This window comes from Emydura macquarii, unplaced genomic scaffold, assembly GCF_026122565.2.
Source record: "Emydura macquarii macquarii isolate MOO-44397 ecotype Brisbane River unplaced genomic scaffold, CSIRO-AGI_Emac_v2 contig_794, whole genome shotgun sequence".
NCBI lineage: Eukaryota > Metazoa > Chordata > Testudines > Chelidae > Emydura > Emydura macquarii.
In genome coordinates, this window is record NW_027130931.1 from 140,029 (window position 1) to 155,972 (window position 15,944).

At 39.6% G+C, this 15,944-nt stretch overlaps 1 protein-coding gene across 1 annotated transcript in view; it reads right to left on the bottom strand.

Annotated features, from left to right (window-relative positions):
• LOC137149633 (VPS10 domain-containing receptor SorCS2-like) overlaps positions 1 to 15,944 on the bottom strand; it is a 152,669-nt gene that overhangs the window by 124,397 nt on the left and 12,328 nt on the right. Inside the window, exons 4-5 of the mRNA XM_067543160.1 lie at positions 5,814 to 5,878; positions 2,679 to 2,797 (exon numbers count right to left, since the gene is read on the bottom strand). Coding sequence (XP_067399261.1) covers positions 2,679 to 2,797; positions 5,814 to 5,878 — 184 coding nt within the window. The remainder of the gene's footprint in view (positions 1 to 2,678; positions 2,798 to 5,813; positions 5,879 to 15,944) is intronic.

Sequence of the window (15,944 nt, forward strand, 5' to 3'; positions counted from 1 at the left end):
AGCTACCAAGGCAATGTAATTCCTGTAAGTCCCATTCACAGAAGATACACATAAAAGCTAAGTTTTAATGTATTTTTCAAAATAAATTTTAGAATTAAATGGTGGGGATTTTACTCAGGCAAAACACCTATTTAAATCAGTTGGAGTTTGTCATAGTTGAAACTAATTGAGGACCCTGGGATTTGGCCCTAGAGCATCACATACTTAATTATGTGTTTAAAAAAAGGAATTGGTTTGAAAAACAAACTATGCTGAAACATGCAAATTTGACCTTTGCTTGGTAAAAATAGAACTGATGCATGACAGCAGATCCACTTGCCTGAATATTTTAAACATATCAACAAACTGAGCACGGGAGTCATTTTTACACATTTTTTCCTGACCATCTCTTTTTTTTGTAGCATAACAAATGTGAAGCCTTTAAGAATGTGATTTGCTAACTGAGGGATAAAACCAAACCCCACCCGTTTTTAATTATATTTGTTAAACACCAGTCTTGTCTCATCATATCATACAATACATATAGACATCCTGGTCTTTCAAGTGAAACCAGGTCCTTGTATCTGGTGTGGAATTAAACAAAGCTGGAGCTACATCTGATACTACCTCGTCCAAATAATCAGAGTGGAGTGACTTCCTCATTGGACATAAACTGCTTCTGCAATGGTGGTAGTATGACAATAGCTTTATATACTGTGCTTTCCAACTGCAATATTATCAGGGTATTTGGTGCTTTGGGAGACATCCATTTGGCTTCCTCTCCCAATATTGGTCCCTCACTCCATGGAAGCTGGAAGTGCTACACATAGCAGAAAACTATATTAATTATTATAATCATGGTTTGTTTTTTGTGGTAACAGCCATGATGTGTTAGGTGCTTTCCAGACATTCAAGGAATTGCTCCCATCCTGAGGAACTCAAATTCTAAGGCCATGTCTACACAAGGTGTTTTTTACAGTGATCCATTTAAGACACAACAATGTGATTTACTGCAAATACTAGGAAAGGAAACACGGAAAGGATCTATTCCTCCCATGGAATATGTGCACATCACTTCCACTATCATCAAGAAGGGCCAATTCAATTGGAGACAAGAATACACTATTTATTGTATAACTTTGTTTGGTAGTGGTTTTCTGTTACCTTTCAGTTGCTGTGGGTATGTTTCCAGTTCATTCCTATGTGCTGTGCCTGCCCATGTCTGGCATCAGATCAGAACAAAACTGCCTACAGATATCTACTGTCCTAAAGTAACACAGATGCTCAAAGAGAAAACTGCCTACGTCCTGCTGAACACAGCAGTCTGGAAGTTCACATGGACAGAAACACTTCTCACCATCTACTAACTGTGAAATGGATTTTAAAATGTGTCTATTGAGAGCCACCTTTGAGCCAAATGGCTGCCACCAATGCACGGCGTGGACTGGGAAATGCCAATCTTAACTCGAAATTTCATTTCCCAATGCATTTTGTAGTTGGTTTGTGGTGATAAGTGTTTCATGCCATGTGAACCTCCAGATTGCTGTGCTCAGCAACATGGATAACAGCTTCTTTGTCTCTGTACTTATGTACACAATCCCTCTGAAAGAAAGAAGCCACAAGGGAAGAAAGCTGTGAAAAAGCCAATCTAATGTACCCCAAGGCTGTGGAGCAGAGAGATCTCCACTAATATCATCTAGCAAAAACAATATTGCTTTCTTCTAGGAGACAAGCCTTGCAACGAGCAGACTATCAACTTGGGGCTAAATCGCAGGACTGAGTAGGGGGCAATGCAGAGAAATATAGCCCTATGGTGAACTCAGGGATGGCATGGGTAGAATCTTTCTCCAAATAACCTGCATTAGGACTACAAAGGCTGCTCCATCCTTTGGAATAGTGTTGGCTGTTTCCTCCAGAATTGCTGGCCTGCAATTGGGACAGACTCGTGTTAACTGGTCCCAAATACAAAACACTTAATCTTCAACTGTGCCAAGCTCAGGTGTGGGACAACTGGTGGGGGCCAGCTGGCCCCCTGCCATATTGCTGCTTCCTAGGTCTCATGGCTGCTGGTAGATGAAATGGTCCCAATGTAATGTGGAGCACTCTACAGGCTGATCTAAGTTGCACCAGCTGGAGTGTTTCTAAAGAGACACAAGGATCACTCCACCCGATGAGGACTGGCCACAGTGGTATTTGCTCCAGGGCCATTCCCAAAATCATCCCTATGAAAGCAGTTGGGAAATGAAAAACTGGCTAAACTGGCTTTACAACATCTAAGGATTCCCTTGGCTATCACTGTGAGGCAGCTTTCTGCCTGCTTTATGCTGTCAAAGCAGTGAAAAGAAATCACAACAGGGCCCAAAGATTTTACCCAAAATGCTAAATACTGCCTAATTTACAGTAGTGCTAACAGAAATTTGGCCCATATAGTCCAATCTAAACCTTGGCAAATCTACTTATCTCTAAATCAAATGATAAATCAAAATCTAAAAGGGTTATAAGCAGCTGGTTTTCTGTGGGTCAAAAATGTCATCTTTCACAAGATTGATACGGAATGCCTTGATGTATGTGAAGACTCTTAATTTACCTCTACACAGCAATAGGCTTCTCTGTGTTCTTATGCTACTGTTTTGCTGAATGGTTTATATTTCACAATTTTGAGTTTAACATTGGCCTGTGTCTGCAGCAAGTGACATTACCTGGAGGAATATGTAGTCATCGTGCACAGTCAAAGAATCCTGGTCAATGCTGCCAGCAAACTGGACTGTCAGTGTTTTATCAGAACAGTTCTGAATCTGACAGGTGATGTAGCGGTAACCTGACAGCAGGGAGAGAAACATGTTACAGGGTTTTCAAAGAAAGAGAAGCAAATATTTTGAAATTCTGTTTGTGTGGGGAAAGCATCACATTCATCAGTACAATCAGTTATAAAATAATTACACCTAACCCTCATGCAGAAACCTTTTAATCTCCAAAGCACTAGATGCACATTAACTACTGAATCCTCACCTCATTCTTCAGAGGTAAGACGCTATTCACCTCATTTCTCAGTCAGCGAAACTGAGGCCCAGAAAAAATTAAGGATAGGCGATGAGTGGCTCTTTTGGAGGTGTCAAGTGTAGAGGCTTGCCTGACCTGCATAAGGGCCTCTCACATGACCAGATCATTCATTTACAGTAGAGGAGATCTGGTGTAATGTAGTTGAAATCCATGGAGTTCCTCTAATGTAAAACTGGATAAGTGAGAAGAGGATCAAGCCCACTGAATTTAAGAGAAAATACACAGATTCCCTGCTGTGGAATTTTAAAGGCTCGTTTCAAAGTTCTGCAGATATATTATAATTCTCTATTAAATGCTTTAGGATTTTCCTCACAGGTTAAAATGTCTATTTGAAGGGTAAATGGCCTGCATAAAAAGCCTATGCCAATCTGCACCAGCCGAAGCTCTGGCCCACAATATTTGCAGCCCCTGTCACAAGTGCTGCTCATGCCTTCTTCTCCACTGAGTGAGTCACCCAAGATGGGGTGCAACCTCTCTGCACTGGCCTGCAGAGCAGGACTGATGCATCAGGGAAGCAATCTGCTCCCACCTACTGTGTACACCAAGCTACTCTGGGACAGAACTCTTCTTAAGGAGGAGACTCTTGTATGCTCCCCTCCCCCAGCACATAGTCAGTCTAGTCCCAAGTGACTTGTCCACAGCCATGAAGGAAATTCCTGTGTCCCAAACCTGAGGTAGGAACACTACACCTCACCTCGCTTTTGTCACAGTCTGAATGAGCAATGCATTAGTACTTATGTGTTTCATTATACCTGCAGTGTGATAAGAAATTTACACCCAGAGACCTCATTTGTCATGACTTTTTGTTAGAGAACGTCCAGACTAGATCATCATATATAAATAGTCCCAAAGTTTTGAGATGGTTTTAAAATCTGGACCTGGGTCTGAAGCAGCTTGGGTCCGTTCTTTACTGCTTATCTCCAAACCACTTTCACAAGAAAATTTGGGCATATACAGCAAAGTGCCTTTAAAATTCCTTTAGTTATTCATAATTCACACAGACAAGCAGAAACCAGTAAAGTCCTTTATCCAATAAAGATACAAAGAGCTTGATCCTGCTTCTATTGAAGTAAATGGCAAAATTCCTATTGACCTCAACAGGGGCAGATAAAGCACTTAAGGACCCAGCCAGGAAATAAATGTATTAAAAATCATGTAGGAGAACAAGTGTTCCCCTCTCAGATTCTTCTTTAGAAAATAAACACAACACAATCATTATTTGTGATATTTCATTTGAGGGAATCAGATTAAATGCACATGGTTCAACTTTGTCATTGAACTTAACCAAAAAAAATAGGTGATGAAAAATTACATGGATATTAATTAAGTAACAGCTATTTTTGCCAATGTATTCAGAAGTTACGGAATGAGTTATACAATCTAGAAATGGGCAAAAATCAAACACACTGGATCCAATCCTTGACCCCCTTGAATTTTGGGGGTATTCAAATTCCAAACCCATTGTGTACATGAATTTTGGAAATGGCCACTATCATTATAGACTTTGTGGCACTTGAAATATGGAGCCAAAATGGATAGCTGAGTTCAAATCTAATTAAAAAAATACCAAGGGACAAAGGACTAACCCTTTCCCCCTAACTATGGAGAGTCCCATATGCAATGGAAATGATTTCATCAGACAAGTGGTGGTAACAGAGAATTTGCAGGGGGAAAAATGTGCGAGATCTTCACAGACCCACTCTGAAGCATTTTAAGAATCTATTAATGTAAGAAATGGAATTATGAACACACAGCAGAATTTGAGGGTAGGGAGGGCTGGAGGAGGAGCCAGGCCATGAGGATGGATCTTCTGCCACATGTGACCCTGACTGGCCATTGTCTTCTGAAGAACAGGGCTGCAAAGGGTAGTAGAGGCTAATGTAGCATCAGGGCAGTGCCACCGTCTCATGGTAATCCTATCATTATTCTGCCAAATGAATAGGAAATTTCCTTCCATCCAGCCCCTATGGAATCTCCCCTCATTATGTCCAACCAACTTTTCAGGAACTCACTAGGACATACAACTTCTTGGAGCTTCTGTGAAATCTGACCACTTGGATTTAGGAGGAAGTTTAAGTACCTGATTTTTAAAGCATTGGCCTTAATTTCTCACAGTGTTGACGGCAGGTGTGGGAGGAAAGAGCTATCATGTTCTGAAAGGTTAAGTTATACATCCTTTACAATTAATTTATAATAGTGTGTAGGAGCTAGAATGATCATCCACAGAATCAAACCATCTTTCAAGGGTACAATTACTAAGAAGTCAACCATATAGTTGTAAGTGGGGTGTCTTAGTTGTACGGTAGGTAGCTATTATGGTTTTTAAAAAAAATCTAAACAAAGCTATGTTGAATGTGTAACACAAGGATTTCCTGGGAAAAGATTGTTAATTCAGTGGAACTGACATATGCAAGGATTCACTCTAGCAGACACTCACCCGGCACTATATTGCACTGCCTGCTGTATTTGCAAATCAGAAAAAATGTTCAACGTTTAAGTGCCAGAACAAATTGCACTATTAATAGACTTTTTCAGTGGAGCATAGCATCTTAACTTCAATTTATTTCAGCGTGGAAAACAAGCACGTTTGAAATCATACTACATTTTTATATATCAGGACAGTTTTGCTGAATAAATACCAACAGAGCAAGAATCTGACATGTGGAAAATGCTTCTTCCCACTGTTTTATAAATGAATGCAAAAAGTATTCTTTAAAATCAAAAGGAACAGCCATACAGCAGTGTATCAATCACTAACATTTTCATTAGCATACCTCCACTGGAGTCCTGGATTTCCATATGAACCAAATCAGGGTCTTTGTCAACTCCAGCAACAGCCCTGAGAACATAATATAATTAAGTTATCTTGGCCCTTCTACAGAATAGCAATTACATGGATGGAAAAATAGAAGGATTTTATACCAAACTGCTCTCGCCTTCTAGCTGGCCCTTTAACATAAACTCCATTTATAACTTTAGATTACTAAAATTTTGATGGAAATGATACACTTTCTGTTCTTGGCATTATGCTTTTTCTGTTTTTTACTAGAGCCTCCATTACTAGGATACACATACAAGCAGGATATACATTAACTTCAGCTGGAGAAAAGAACAGAAATAGGTCGGGAACCATAAACAAAACTTTCTGAGGCAATCTCAGTTTAATCCTCTTCTAATTTCATAAATATACAGTGCTGAACATTAGGACATGCTCTTTTACAACTAGATCTGGCATTAGTGATGATAGGGCAGATTTACTGCTAAGAAATGTTTGGGGTTCTTTTTGTATTAGAAATCTTCTAAACCTGACACAGCCTCTATAACTAATCAACAACTCTTTATTAGGCACAGTCAATGGAAGTATAGATTAACAATTTAAAAATGAAGAATGATTTTCAGGCGAAATCCTGAGAATGAAATTCAGCTGGAACTCAAAGTGCATTTTAACTTAATAAAAGCTACAATGGAGATCCAGGCTGATTCTCTCTGAACAGATCCCATGTCAAACTTGCTCAGTCAAAAAATGATTTTTAACCCAAGGAACTGCTATCATAACCCAGGATTATAAAATGAAGCCGTCCTCTTTCTGCCTTCAACATCATCACTCATAAGGAAGATTCTGCAAGGAAATTAGGTGACAATTCTGCTGATGATACACAAAACGAAACAGAATCCAGCTCACACTCCCACAGCTGCATTGGCTTTTCAGTGCCAACATTAGTAAAAATATAAGAGCCTGTAAAGTAAGCAGATATGAAGATTGAAGACACAGGGAGCAAATACATGGACTGAGAAAGTGCGACTTGGATACTTTTTAAAAACCACTAAAATATTTACAGCAAATGATGATCTTGATATGGTTATTAACCATAAAATGCAATAAAGAGTATACTTTGTGTTGAACTTATGTGATTGTTTAATGATTGATTGATTGATCAGTGGCACTGATGGGAATGATTGATGGGAAAAATTAAGGACCAGACTGTAATTGGCTGCTCTAGGAGTGTGCAAGCCAAAGGGAGGGCACAAAGAGACATTCCACCCCTGCACACCAACTAGAAACAATTTCAGGGACTGTTTACACCTAAGACCCTCAACCCAGAGACTGTGGAGAGAACAAGGCCCATGACTATCTCTCCCGATACACTAGTCATTAAGGCTAGTTAGATGTGGAGGGGAGCGTATGCTGCATTCCTCGAAAGAGCACAATATTGGACAGGCTTTGGAAGTCCCCTGTGTGCAGGGGAAGAACTCTACTTCCCAGACTCAGAATTCTTCCAAGTTGCTCTCAATGCCAGGTAGTGCCTATAAGTCAAAATTGAGCCTTAAAAGAGCTGTTGTAAATGGATAACATTCATTTGCATGCAGAAGGCTAGCCCAAGGTCTATGCACCACTTAAATCCCATATAAACCCTCCAAGTAAGGGTGGTAGAAGTGCTCTGCAGGAGGACAAGGTTAGGATGCAATAAAATGATCCTGAAGAGAAAATGTGATGAGAGAAATGAGTGAGTGGAGATGCTACTGACTTCTTTAACGGTGCAGATGAGAAGTTTGACCTAATCATTCGAAAAGATGGGTAGCAGTAGTGTGACATTCAGAACTAGACTGTGTCTTGGTACTATGCAAGATGCTGCTCATCCCCCAGAGCAGGTGTGTAGGGAATAGGTGGAGCCATGACTCCACCACACAATGTGCTAACTAACACAGATGAAGCAATGTGGCAGTGTGCCAGCAGCAAATTAGTACCACCACCCACAGATCAAGGGAGAAGCAGGGAGGGAACCATGCCTCCGAGGAGCACAGGGCCACCCCTTGCTCCTGGGATGATGCAAGCTATGTGCTGCCCCATACATGAGTCTTATAGAAGGGCCATAAGCTAGCCCTTAACAAGAAGGAAAATCATGTTCAGATGAGCTGGTGAGAAAGAAATTTGCAGCAGTACTTTAGACAATTTTAATGGGGAGAGAAATGAGATGTGAGAGCAGAAGATAAGACAAGGCAGGAAATTGCTAGATCACAAACAAGAGTAAAATCTTGTTTTTGTTGAGAAATCAGTCTGCAAAATGCAAAATCTGTTCTGGTATTTTGTGGACAACAACCTAGCCAGACAAGCTATTTAACCCACAGAATGGTTTACACTAAGGTGCATGTGAGTGGGGGGAAGATCTTCAATATTTTTCACAGTATGGACCATGTCGATCTATCTGGAATTTCATAATACATCAAATGATATCAGCACAACAGTTGTTTTTCAGGGAAGAAGAATGCCATTTGCTGAATATCTTACTTTTTGCACTTGACCTCATGTGGCAACGCAACAAACTAGCAGAAATGTTAGAGCTGACATTTTCAAAAGGTGAGATGGAGATACCATTGTCTTCAACAACGCAAAGATTGCTTTCTGGGGTACTCTTTAAATAACCTCTTGTATTCATAATTTATCACTAGTGGTTTCATAAACATAGTTTGAGATGACTGTCAATAGCATTAGGTTTTTTCACACTTCTTCTATCTCAGAATTGATAATGGTATCCTGGCAATGGCAAGAATTAAATCTGCATCTGTGTAGTATATTTTCATTTCCATTGTAACCTTCTAGAGCGAGAGGCTGCAACTGATCTGTTTTAATGTGGATTGAGCTGACATTTAAAGTACAATATCTCATCCCAGACGCTCTCTTCCCCTTTAAAATTTTATGTAAACAGATACGGATAAATGAAAGGGCTTTGTTTTGTTTTTTAGCGTGGTAGGGGAAAATAGTCTGTGTTTGTTTGGTTTTTTTTCTGGTTCAGATGTTTTTCTTGTATTCCTCCAATACCACCATTTGCTGTAACTATCCATAAGCCACTGAATGTGGACTTCATCCTATTGATAGTCAGACAATGAAACAGGCAAGTTAACTTAAAAAAACCATGTGTTTCACATTATTACAATTCTGTAAGATACTTAAAGAACAATGACCAGCTGAGACAAGTTGAATTCAGCTTGCATAGAGGAGGCTCCTTTTTGGCTCATCTGGTAAAAGCGTAACCTTTAGACAATCATGGTCTAGATCTGAGTCTCAGCTATATGAATCTACAGCAATGTTTCCCCAAGTGTGGGATGCATCCCCTCAGGGCACAAAGGGTAAAGCACGCATAGACCTCTGAATTGTCTTCCAGAGCCTCAAGCTTTCACTCCTTTTAAGAACTCAAGCTATGTCTACACTATCACGTATGTCGGCAAAACTTAAGTCGCTCACAGATGTGGAAAAAAACAACCCCCCTGAGCAACATAGTTTCACTGGCATAAGTGGTAGTGTGCACAGTGCTACGTTGATAGAAGAGCTTCTCCCACCAACATAGCTACCACCACTCACTGAGGTGGCTTTATTATGTCGATGGAAGAGCTCTCTCCCGTCGGCATAGAGCGGCTACACGACCAATCTTATAGGTGTGCCACTGTAAGCTCCCTAGTGTAGACAGGTTCTCAGTGCATTGGTTACACTCTGGCTGTTATGGTAGCAAAGAAAATCTACAAAACATGAAATGAGTGTAACCGATGCACTGAGTTTGCAACACAATAACTCTGAAGTGTGAACTGCTTCCTTCATTTAAATAACTCACATGCCAATGAGGCTTTATATGTTAACATTGTTAACTATTTCACTAGTCCTCAAAGCATGTGACAAAGGAGAGACAGTATCAGTAGAGACAGTATGAAGATATACACAAGCATTTGGAAGTTCTATGGCCCATGTTATACATAGGCTTGGAAGGATTATATTTTTATCAGTAAAAATTTGTAAACATTGATTTCACTGTACACACACAAACCAACAAAGAAATATTTCCATTGATAATAATCAAAACTTACAGATAGGAAAAAAATAAGAAAAATGCTGCATTAGAACTTGCTCGAGTCTGATTTAAGCATATTTACTTTGTGTACTTTGACATGTGTTTTTGACAATTTGTGTTTTAATGGTTATTAAGCTTTAACTTTCCGAATTGCAATATCTACGGTCACTAAATAATTGTCTTATCCCACCCCCCACCATAATTTCCCAAACTGTGAAAATTTAAATTGATAAAAAAATGCTTAAAAATAACCATTGAAATTATTTTTTTTTTTAAAAATCTGCCACGCTTAGTTATACAGCTGGTCAAACTAGATGATTACAGTGGTCCCTTTTTGCCTTGGAATCTATGCATCTATGAAAGTGTGGGGATGCAGAGCTGGGGGGTGAAGAAGATGTATACATTTTTAAAAGTATGGGAAACACTAATATACAGGATATACACAGTTAGTGCAGCTAGTGGATGAGGAGCTCAGCTGGATGTTATCAATACTGTGGGACAAATCCAGGCCCTCTTTACATTTGTGTTCAAATACAGGCAAAATTACTATTAATACAAAAGCAATATTATTCTAGCTGGCTCAGGAATGTCCGCACAGCCACGCACACAGATTACTGGATCGAAGTACATAATTGATTTCAGCAGTGTAGGATACATGGTGGATCTGTGGGACAGACACTGCAAGGTGTGGCCCACATTCCTTAGTCCTGCCTTAAAATACGACTTCTGCAGCCTTGGAAAATCTATGGAGTGTGGACTCCACAATGCCTGATTTTCAACTGGCTTGTACTTTGTGGAGTACAGCTATCTAAATAATTTTCCATCTATTTGGGTTTTCAGTGAAACAAATATTTTCTCAAGGTACCTGCTTTCCTTGAAAATGTTTTATTTTTTGTTGAAAACCAAAAATATTGTGGCGTTTTGATCAAACATTTTCAATTTTCATCAGTGTTCAGCTAAAAATCTCTCAATTTTTGGCAGTTTTCAGCCCAAAGCTTTTAGTTTCTGGTTGACAGAAGCTGACGTGGCGGGGAGGGGGTTAGTTTGTTGACAAAAAGTAAAAAATTTCAGTGGAAATTTTTGGCATGTCTTGTTTTTGGAAAAGTTTTCCATTGGGGGTAGCCGAACATTAAACGCATCAGGGAGCTAAAAACTAAGGAGGGAGAAGAGTTATTTAAACTAAGGGATAACGTTGGTGCAAGAACAAATGGGTATAAACTGCACATGAGTAATTTCAGGCTGGAAATTAGAAGAAGGTTTCTAACCATCAGAGCTGGTTCTGGAACAGGTTCCCAATAGGCAAGAAACATAACTGGTTTAAAGATGGAGCTTGTTGAATGTACGAAAGGGATTGTATTATGGGGTCACCTGTAATAGAAGGGGACTGGACTTGATGGTTTAGGAGATCTCATCCAGCCCTAAGTTCTTATATTCTTATCTCTATTGTGGAGTTGTGTATACCTGTAGCAAAGTGTGTATAAAACTACCTATCTGATCTGGTAGTGGCTCATCCCAACTGTGCAAGAGTGTAGATGATTAAACAAAGTGCAAGTCAGTGGTACATCAGTCCCCATGGGTTTTGGCCACCTTTGTTCCCACATATGCACCACGAGTGGCCTGAATTTGATCTTTTGGATGAATTCTATACAAATAGCTATTAATAGGTTGTCACTCAGGCCTCTTAACTACATAGAGCATTTTGCAGTTTAGTGGGATGTGGAGTAGGTTAAGCTCTTCCCAGCCCCCATCTCACAGGACCTAATTTTCAACTCTGTTACATTGGTTTTTTCACTGTGTAAAACATTGACTTTAAGGGACTTACACCAGCATAAAAATGATGTAATGGAGTAGCAAAACAAGCTCCTGATTTAGGATCTACACATATATACACGCACACATTGTGCACATTCTACATTTCTCAGTAAGAACAGTAAGATTTTCCATATTCAGAATTCCTTTGTTCTTCTGAGTTTGTCAAGCCTTTAACGTTGTTTTAACAAAGATTTTTGTTTTATTTAATTATTTCTCATCCTTGTGAGCTGCTCAGAACAGCTTTCACTTATTTCAATGACCAAAAAAATCAAAAAATTAGTAGTGCTCATTTATAATTTAACTGACTTCACAGTCACGTAATATATGGCAATCAAAACACAGAAGTTGTTAACACAGTACATCTCAAAATGTGAATCATGAACAATAACCCTTCACACACTGTACATATAAAGTCAATGTCTTTGGATATGATCTCCACATAGACAGTAATTCTGTATTTTAAATGCTCTTGGTTAATTTTTTTGGGGGGGAGGGGATGGGTTGTTTTTTTTTAATCTCATTTTATTCAAGTGGAGCAAGAACCAGTTAACTAATCAGGTGGAATCTGTCATGGATGTGTAGCTCATGTTCACTAATTAGGTTCCTGAAGAAGCACACAAAAGGGCTCCATTGTTAAATATTTGATGCAATTCACTGTGGTGTGTGCTGATGCAGAGAGAGATCCTCAAATAAACCATCTCTAAAAACAACAAACAAAAAACCCCTCCACTGCTGTTACATGAGCCTCCTATCAAAGGCCCAGTGAAAACTAGCAGGTTTGCTGTCTGTTCCCCAGCACTGCTATAATATAATCGGTTAATATTATGCTTATCAGAAATTTAATAGGTTCAAGATTTGGAACTGAAACTGATTTTCAGTAATTCACACTGCCAGTTCAAGGGCAAAACGCTGCTTAAAAATCTAGTCAAAACACCATTATTCATGGCTTACAATGGAAGGGCCAGATTAAAAACTATTTTTGCTACATACTGTACTGTAGGAATTTTTTTTTTAAACACTGTTGCAAATGTCTACTCCAATTATTTTTAAAGGATAATGGCTCCTGGGAATTTGAATTCCTTGGAGAGACAAAAATAATTTGATTTACACACTATAATAATATAGTTGAATTATAACAGCTTTATGTTTTGGGCATCACAAGTGGAATTCATTATGTCATCTTTGAAAATCATCCCGTCAACTGCTCATTCAATGCCCCACCTGGCCAATGTCTGCTGCTCCATGTCTGCTCCCCATGCTTAAAAGCTCTGTAATAAAAAATATTCGCCAAGCCCTTCTCATCTTAATAGCAGTGCTGGAGCGGTTTGTCACACTGATTTCAACATAAAAATAAATATCCTAATTGATCAAACCAAATGTAAGAATGACTGTCTATACAGATTCTTGAGTTAATACTCAAAAGCCTGTCACACAAAATTCAGTGTTACAGGCTCAGTCTCCACTTCCCTCCCCTTCAGGGCATAACATGTCTGAAATCCACTTGTTCACCTGGCACTTGAATAGCCAGGCACCCACTAATGTTGACATTCATGACTCCAGCTATGACAGATTACTCACATGGGATATCATGTTAGGAATTGAACTTTCGTCTCCAGGGTGCAATAGTGCTACACAAATAAAGTCTTGTATTTTAAACTCTTCATGAAAATAAAGAATCTGTATTTAAAAAAAATCAATTTCTATAGCACAGGATTGACATACTACACTGAGTTTAGGAAAATAAATTATTTAAGGGTTGAGATATAGCAATAAAGAAACAATTTTTCCTAATTCTAGCTGAAAATGCAGTAGGCTCAATTCTGTAGGTGTTACTCACCAAGCAGCACTTACTGTGTTGGGGTGAGGTTAGCCCTTGGGTAGACAGCCAACACACAGCCTATGCATTACTGACGTGTTACTTAAGAGGAACTTAACTGGTGGAGAGACCTTGTGCTAGCTTTCTGTGCAGCGATGAATTTCACCCTGTATGAGTAAGGTTTGTAGAATCCAACCCACTGTATGTCAACGAAGTGAGAGGAATCCAAAGCTACTAAATTTTCTCCTCTAGGAAATTGTTATTACATTATATATTCTATTTTTTAAAAAGGGCCTAACCCACAACAGCCACTGACTTTGGTGAGAGTTGTGAGTGCCTAGCCTCTTTCAGGACAAGGCCAAATAATGCTATTTCTAAAGCAAACTCTCCACATTTCCCATTCATAGGTACACGCCAAGAACCTGATAAAACACAAGTTAATCAGGGTTAGAATCCATTAAGCTGAATAACTGTAATTAAAACATCCCATTTTGGTTAGGTTTAATTGGTTTCAGTTTCTGTTCTGCTCTGGTCAAAAATTTCTGACAAGTTTCTTGATGAAAAAATGTTTTGTTAAAATTTAAACTTTTCATGGCGACATGTTGATTTTGTTGCAAATTTTTCAATTTTCTGAACTGACACTTTTAAATAAACAAATTTTCATTTCTAAATGTTGATTTGAAATGAAATAGTTTTGACATAAAAAGTCCATTGCAAATCTACATTTCCTTTTGATTCAACTGAAAAATGTCCAAGTTTTTCTTTTCAATATTTCCAAGCGGATTATTATTATTTTCTTGAACTTTTCATTCTTCAAAATGTTTTCATATTTTGACATATTTTTCATCCCCATTCTGGACTTAAACAAAATGTCAAAATATTGGAGTATCCTGCAGGAGAGAAATTCTGCTTTCTGACTAGCTCTGCTCTGAGCAAGGAGATCCAGAAAAGCCTGTCTGCAGAAGAGTAGGCAAAAAAAACCCCAAAAAACCTGTCTGGATCTTCCAGGAATGGGCCACACTCTCCCTGCCACTGACTGACCAGTCTGGCGCTGCCCCCTGAGCTCGGAACAAAAGTGTAGAGGACAGAGGATCTGCGGACTTTCCTTGGCAGAAGAATTAATACCACAAAGTGAGGGGGCTAAAAAAAAAAACAACCCAAGAGAAGAAGGGTAGGTGTGAGGGTGGGGAAGGTTACAAATATAGAACTAAAATTTGCCTTATTAAAAACAGTTTTGCTAACAATAGATCAGTGGTTCTTAACCTTTCCAAACTACTGTACCCCTGAAGCCTGAGTCCCACCCCCATGGGGCTGAGGCATGTAACTTAGTTTCATGGCGCTCCTGTGGCTCCAGGCAATTACCTTCCTTGCCACCCCCAATACCAGCTCTGCACTTGCGACCCCTCTAAAACTCCAGGTTAAGAAACATTGCAATAGATGTTAAGATAGTTTTGTAAAATTGAGACAGACAATGGGCCAGATTTTCTTGTGGTGAAAATGGATGCATTGCCATTGATTTCAGTAGAGTTTCACCTATTCACCAGCAGTGAATTTAGCTCAGTGTTAAGAGAGAGCAAGTTCCTTATTTCAGGGTCTGCCACGGTAAAGATAATTTAAGGTTCAGTGGTGTAATGCCAGACAGATATGGGACAGAGCATGGGAGAGTTGGAGTCTCATCTTTACCACAGATTCAACTTGTTACACAGTCTTTGAGATAGTCTGGACTCCTCACTAAGCAGCCACACGTGGAGTGACCTAGGGAGTGACCTATTTCTGCCTCCCTGTCACCTGCCTCTGAGTCTAGAGGTATGTCTATACTGCTGGGGCTGTGCCGGCGCTGCAAGATCGATTCCATGGGATCGATTGAGTGGGCAGTGGAGACCCACTCAGTCGATCCCGGAAGTGCCCTCCAGTCAACACTGTAAATCCGCCCCCGTGAAAAGGTGGCGTCGACCGGAGGCATTTCCTCTCGGCACAGCGCAGTGGAGATGCTGTGGTAAGTGAAAGTTAGTAAGTCAACGGGAGATATGAAAATTACATTATGTAGCTTGCATGTCTCCTGTTGCTGGCTACTGGCAGTGTAGACCAGGCCTAGGAAACTGTTCTCTGTGGAGACTCCTCCCTCTCTGTGCAGGGCCTCTGGATGATTCTCCGTCTCTTCATTCTGGCTTGTAAGTGCCTCCTGCTTCTTTGGCTCAATTGCCCTAATAGCATAGGCACTTCATATAACCTGCATGAGACTGTACCTCTCCCAGCTCCTTTAGTCCACTTCTTCTGGTGTATATGTGTGTGTGTACACACACACACACACACACACACAGTACTTTATATAGTGTGTATGTGTGTATATATACCCACCCACTATTCAGTATATATATACACACACTATATATTGTACTATACACACTCACAGCAACAGTATTTCAACTACTTAGTAG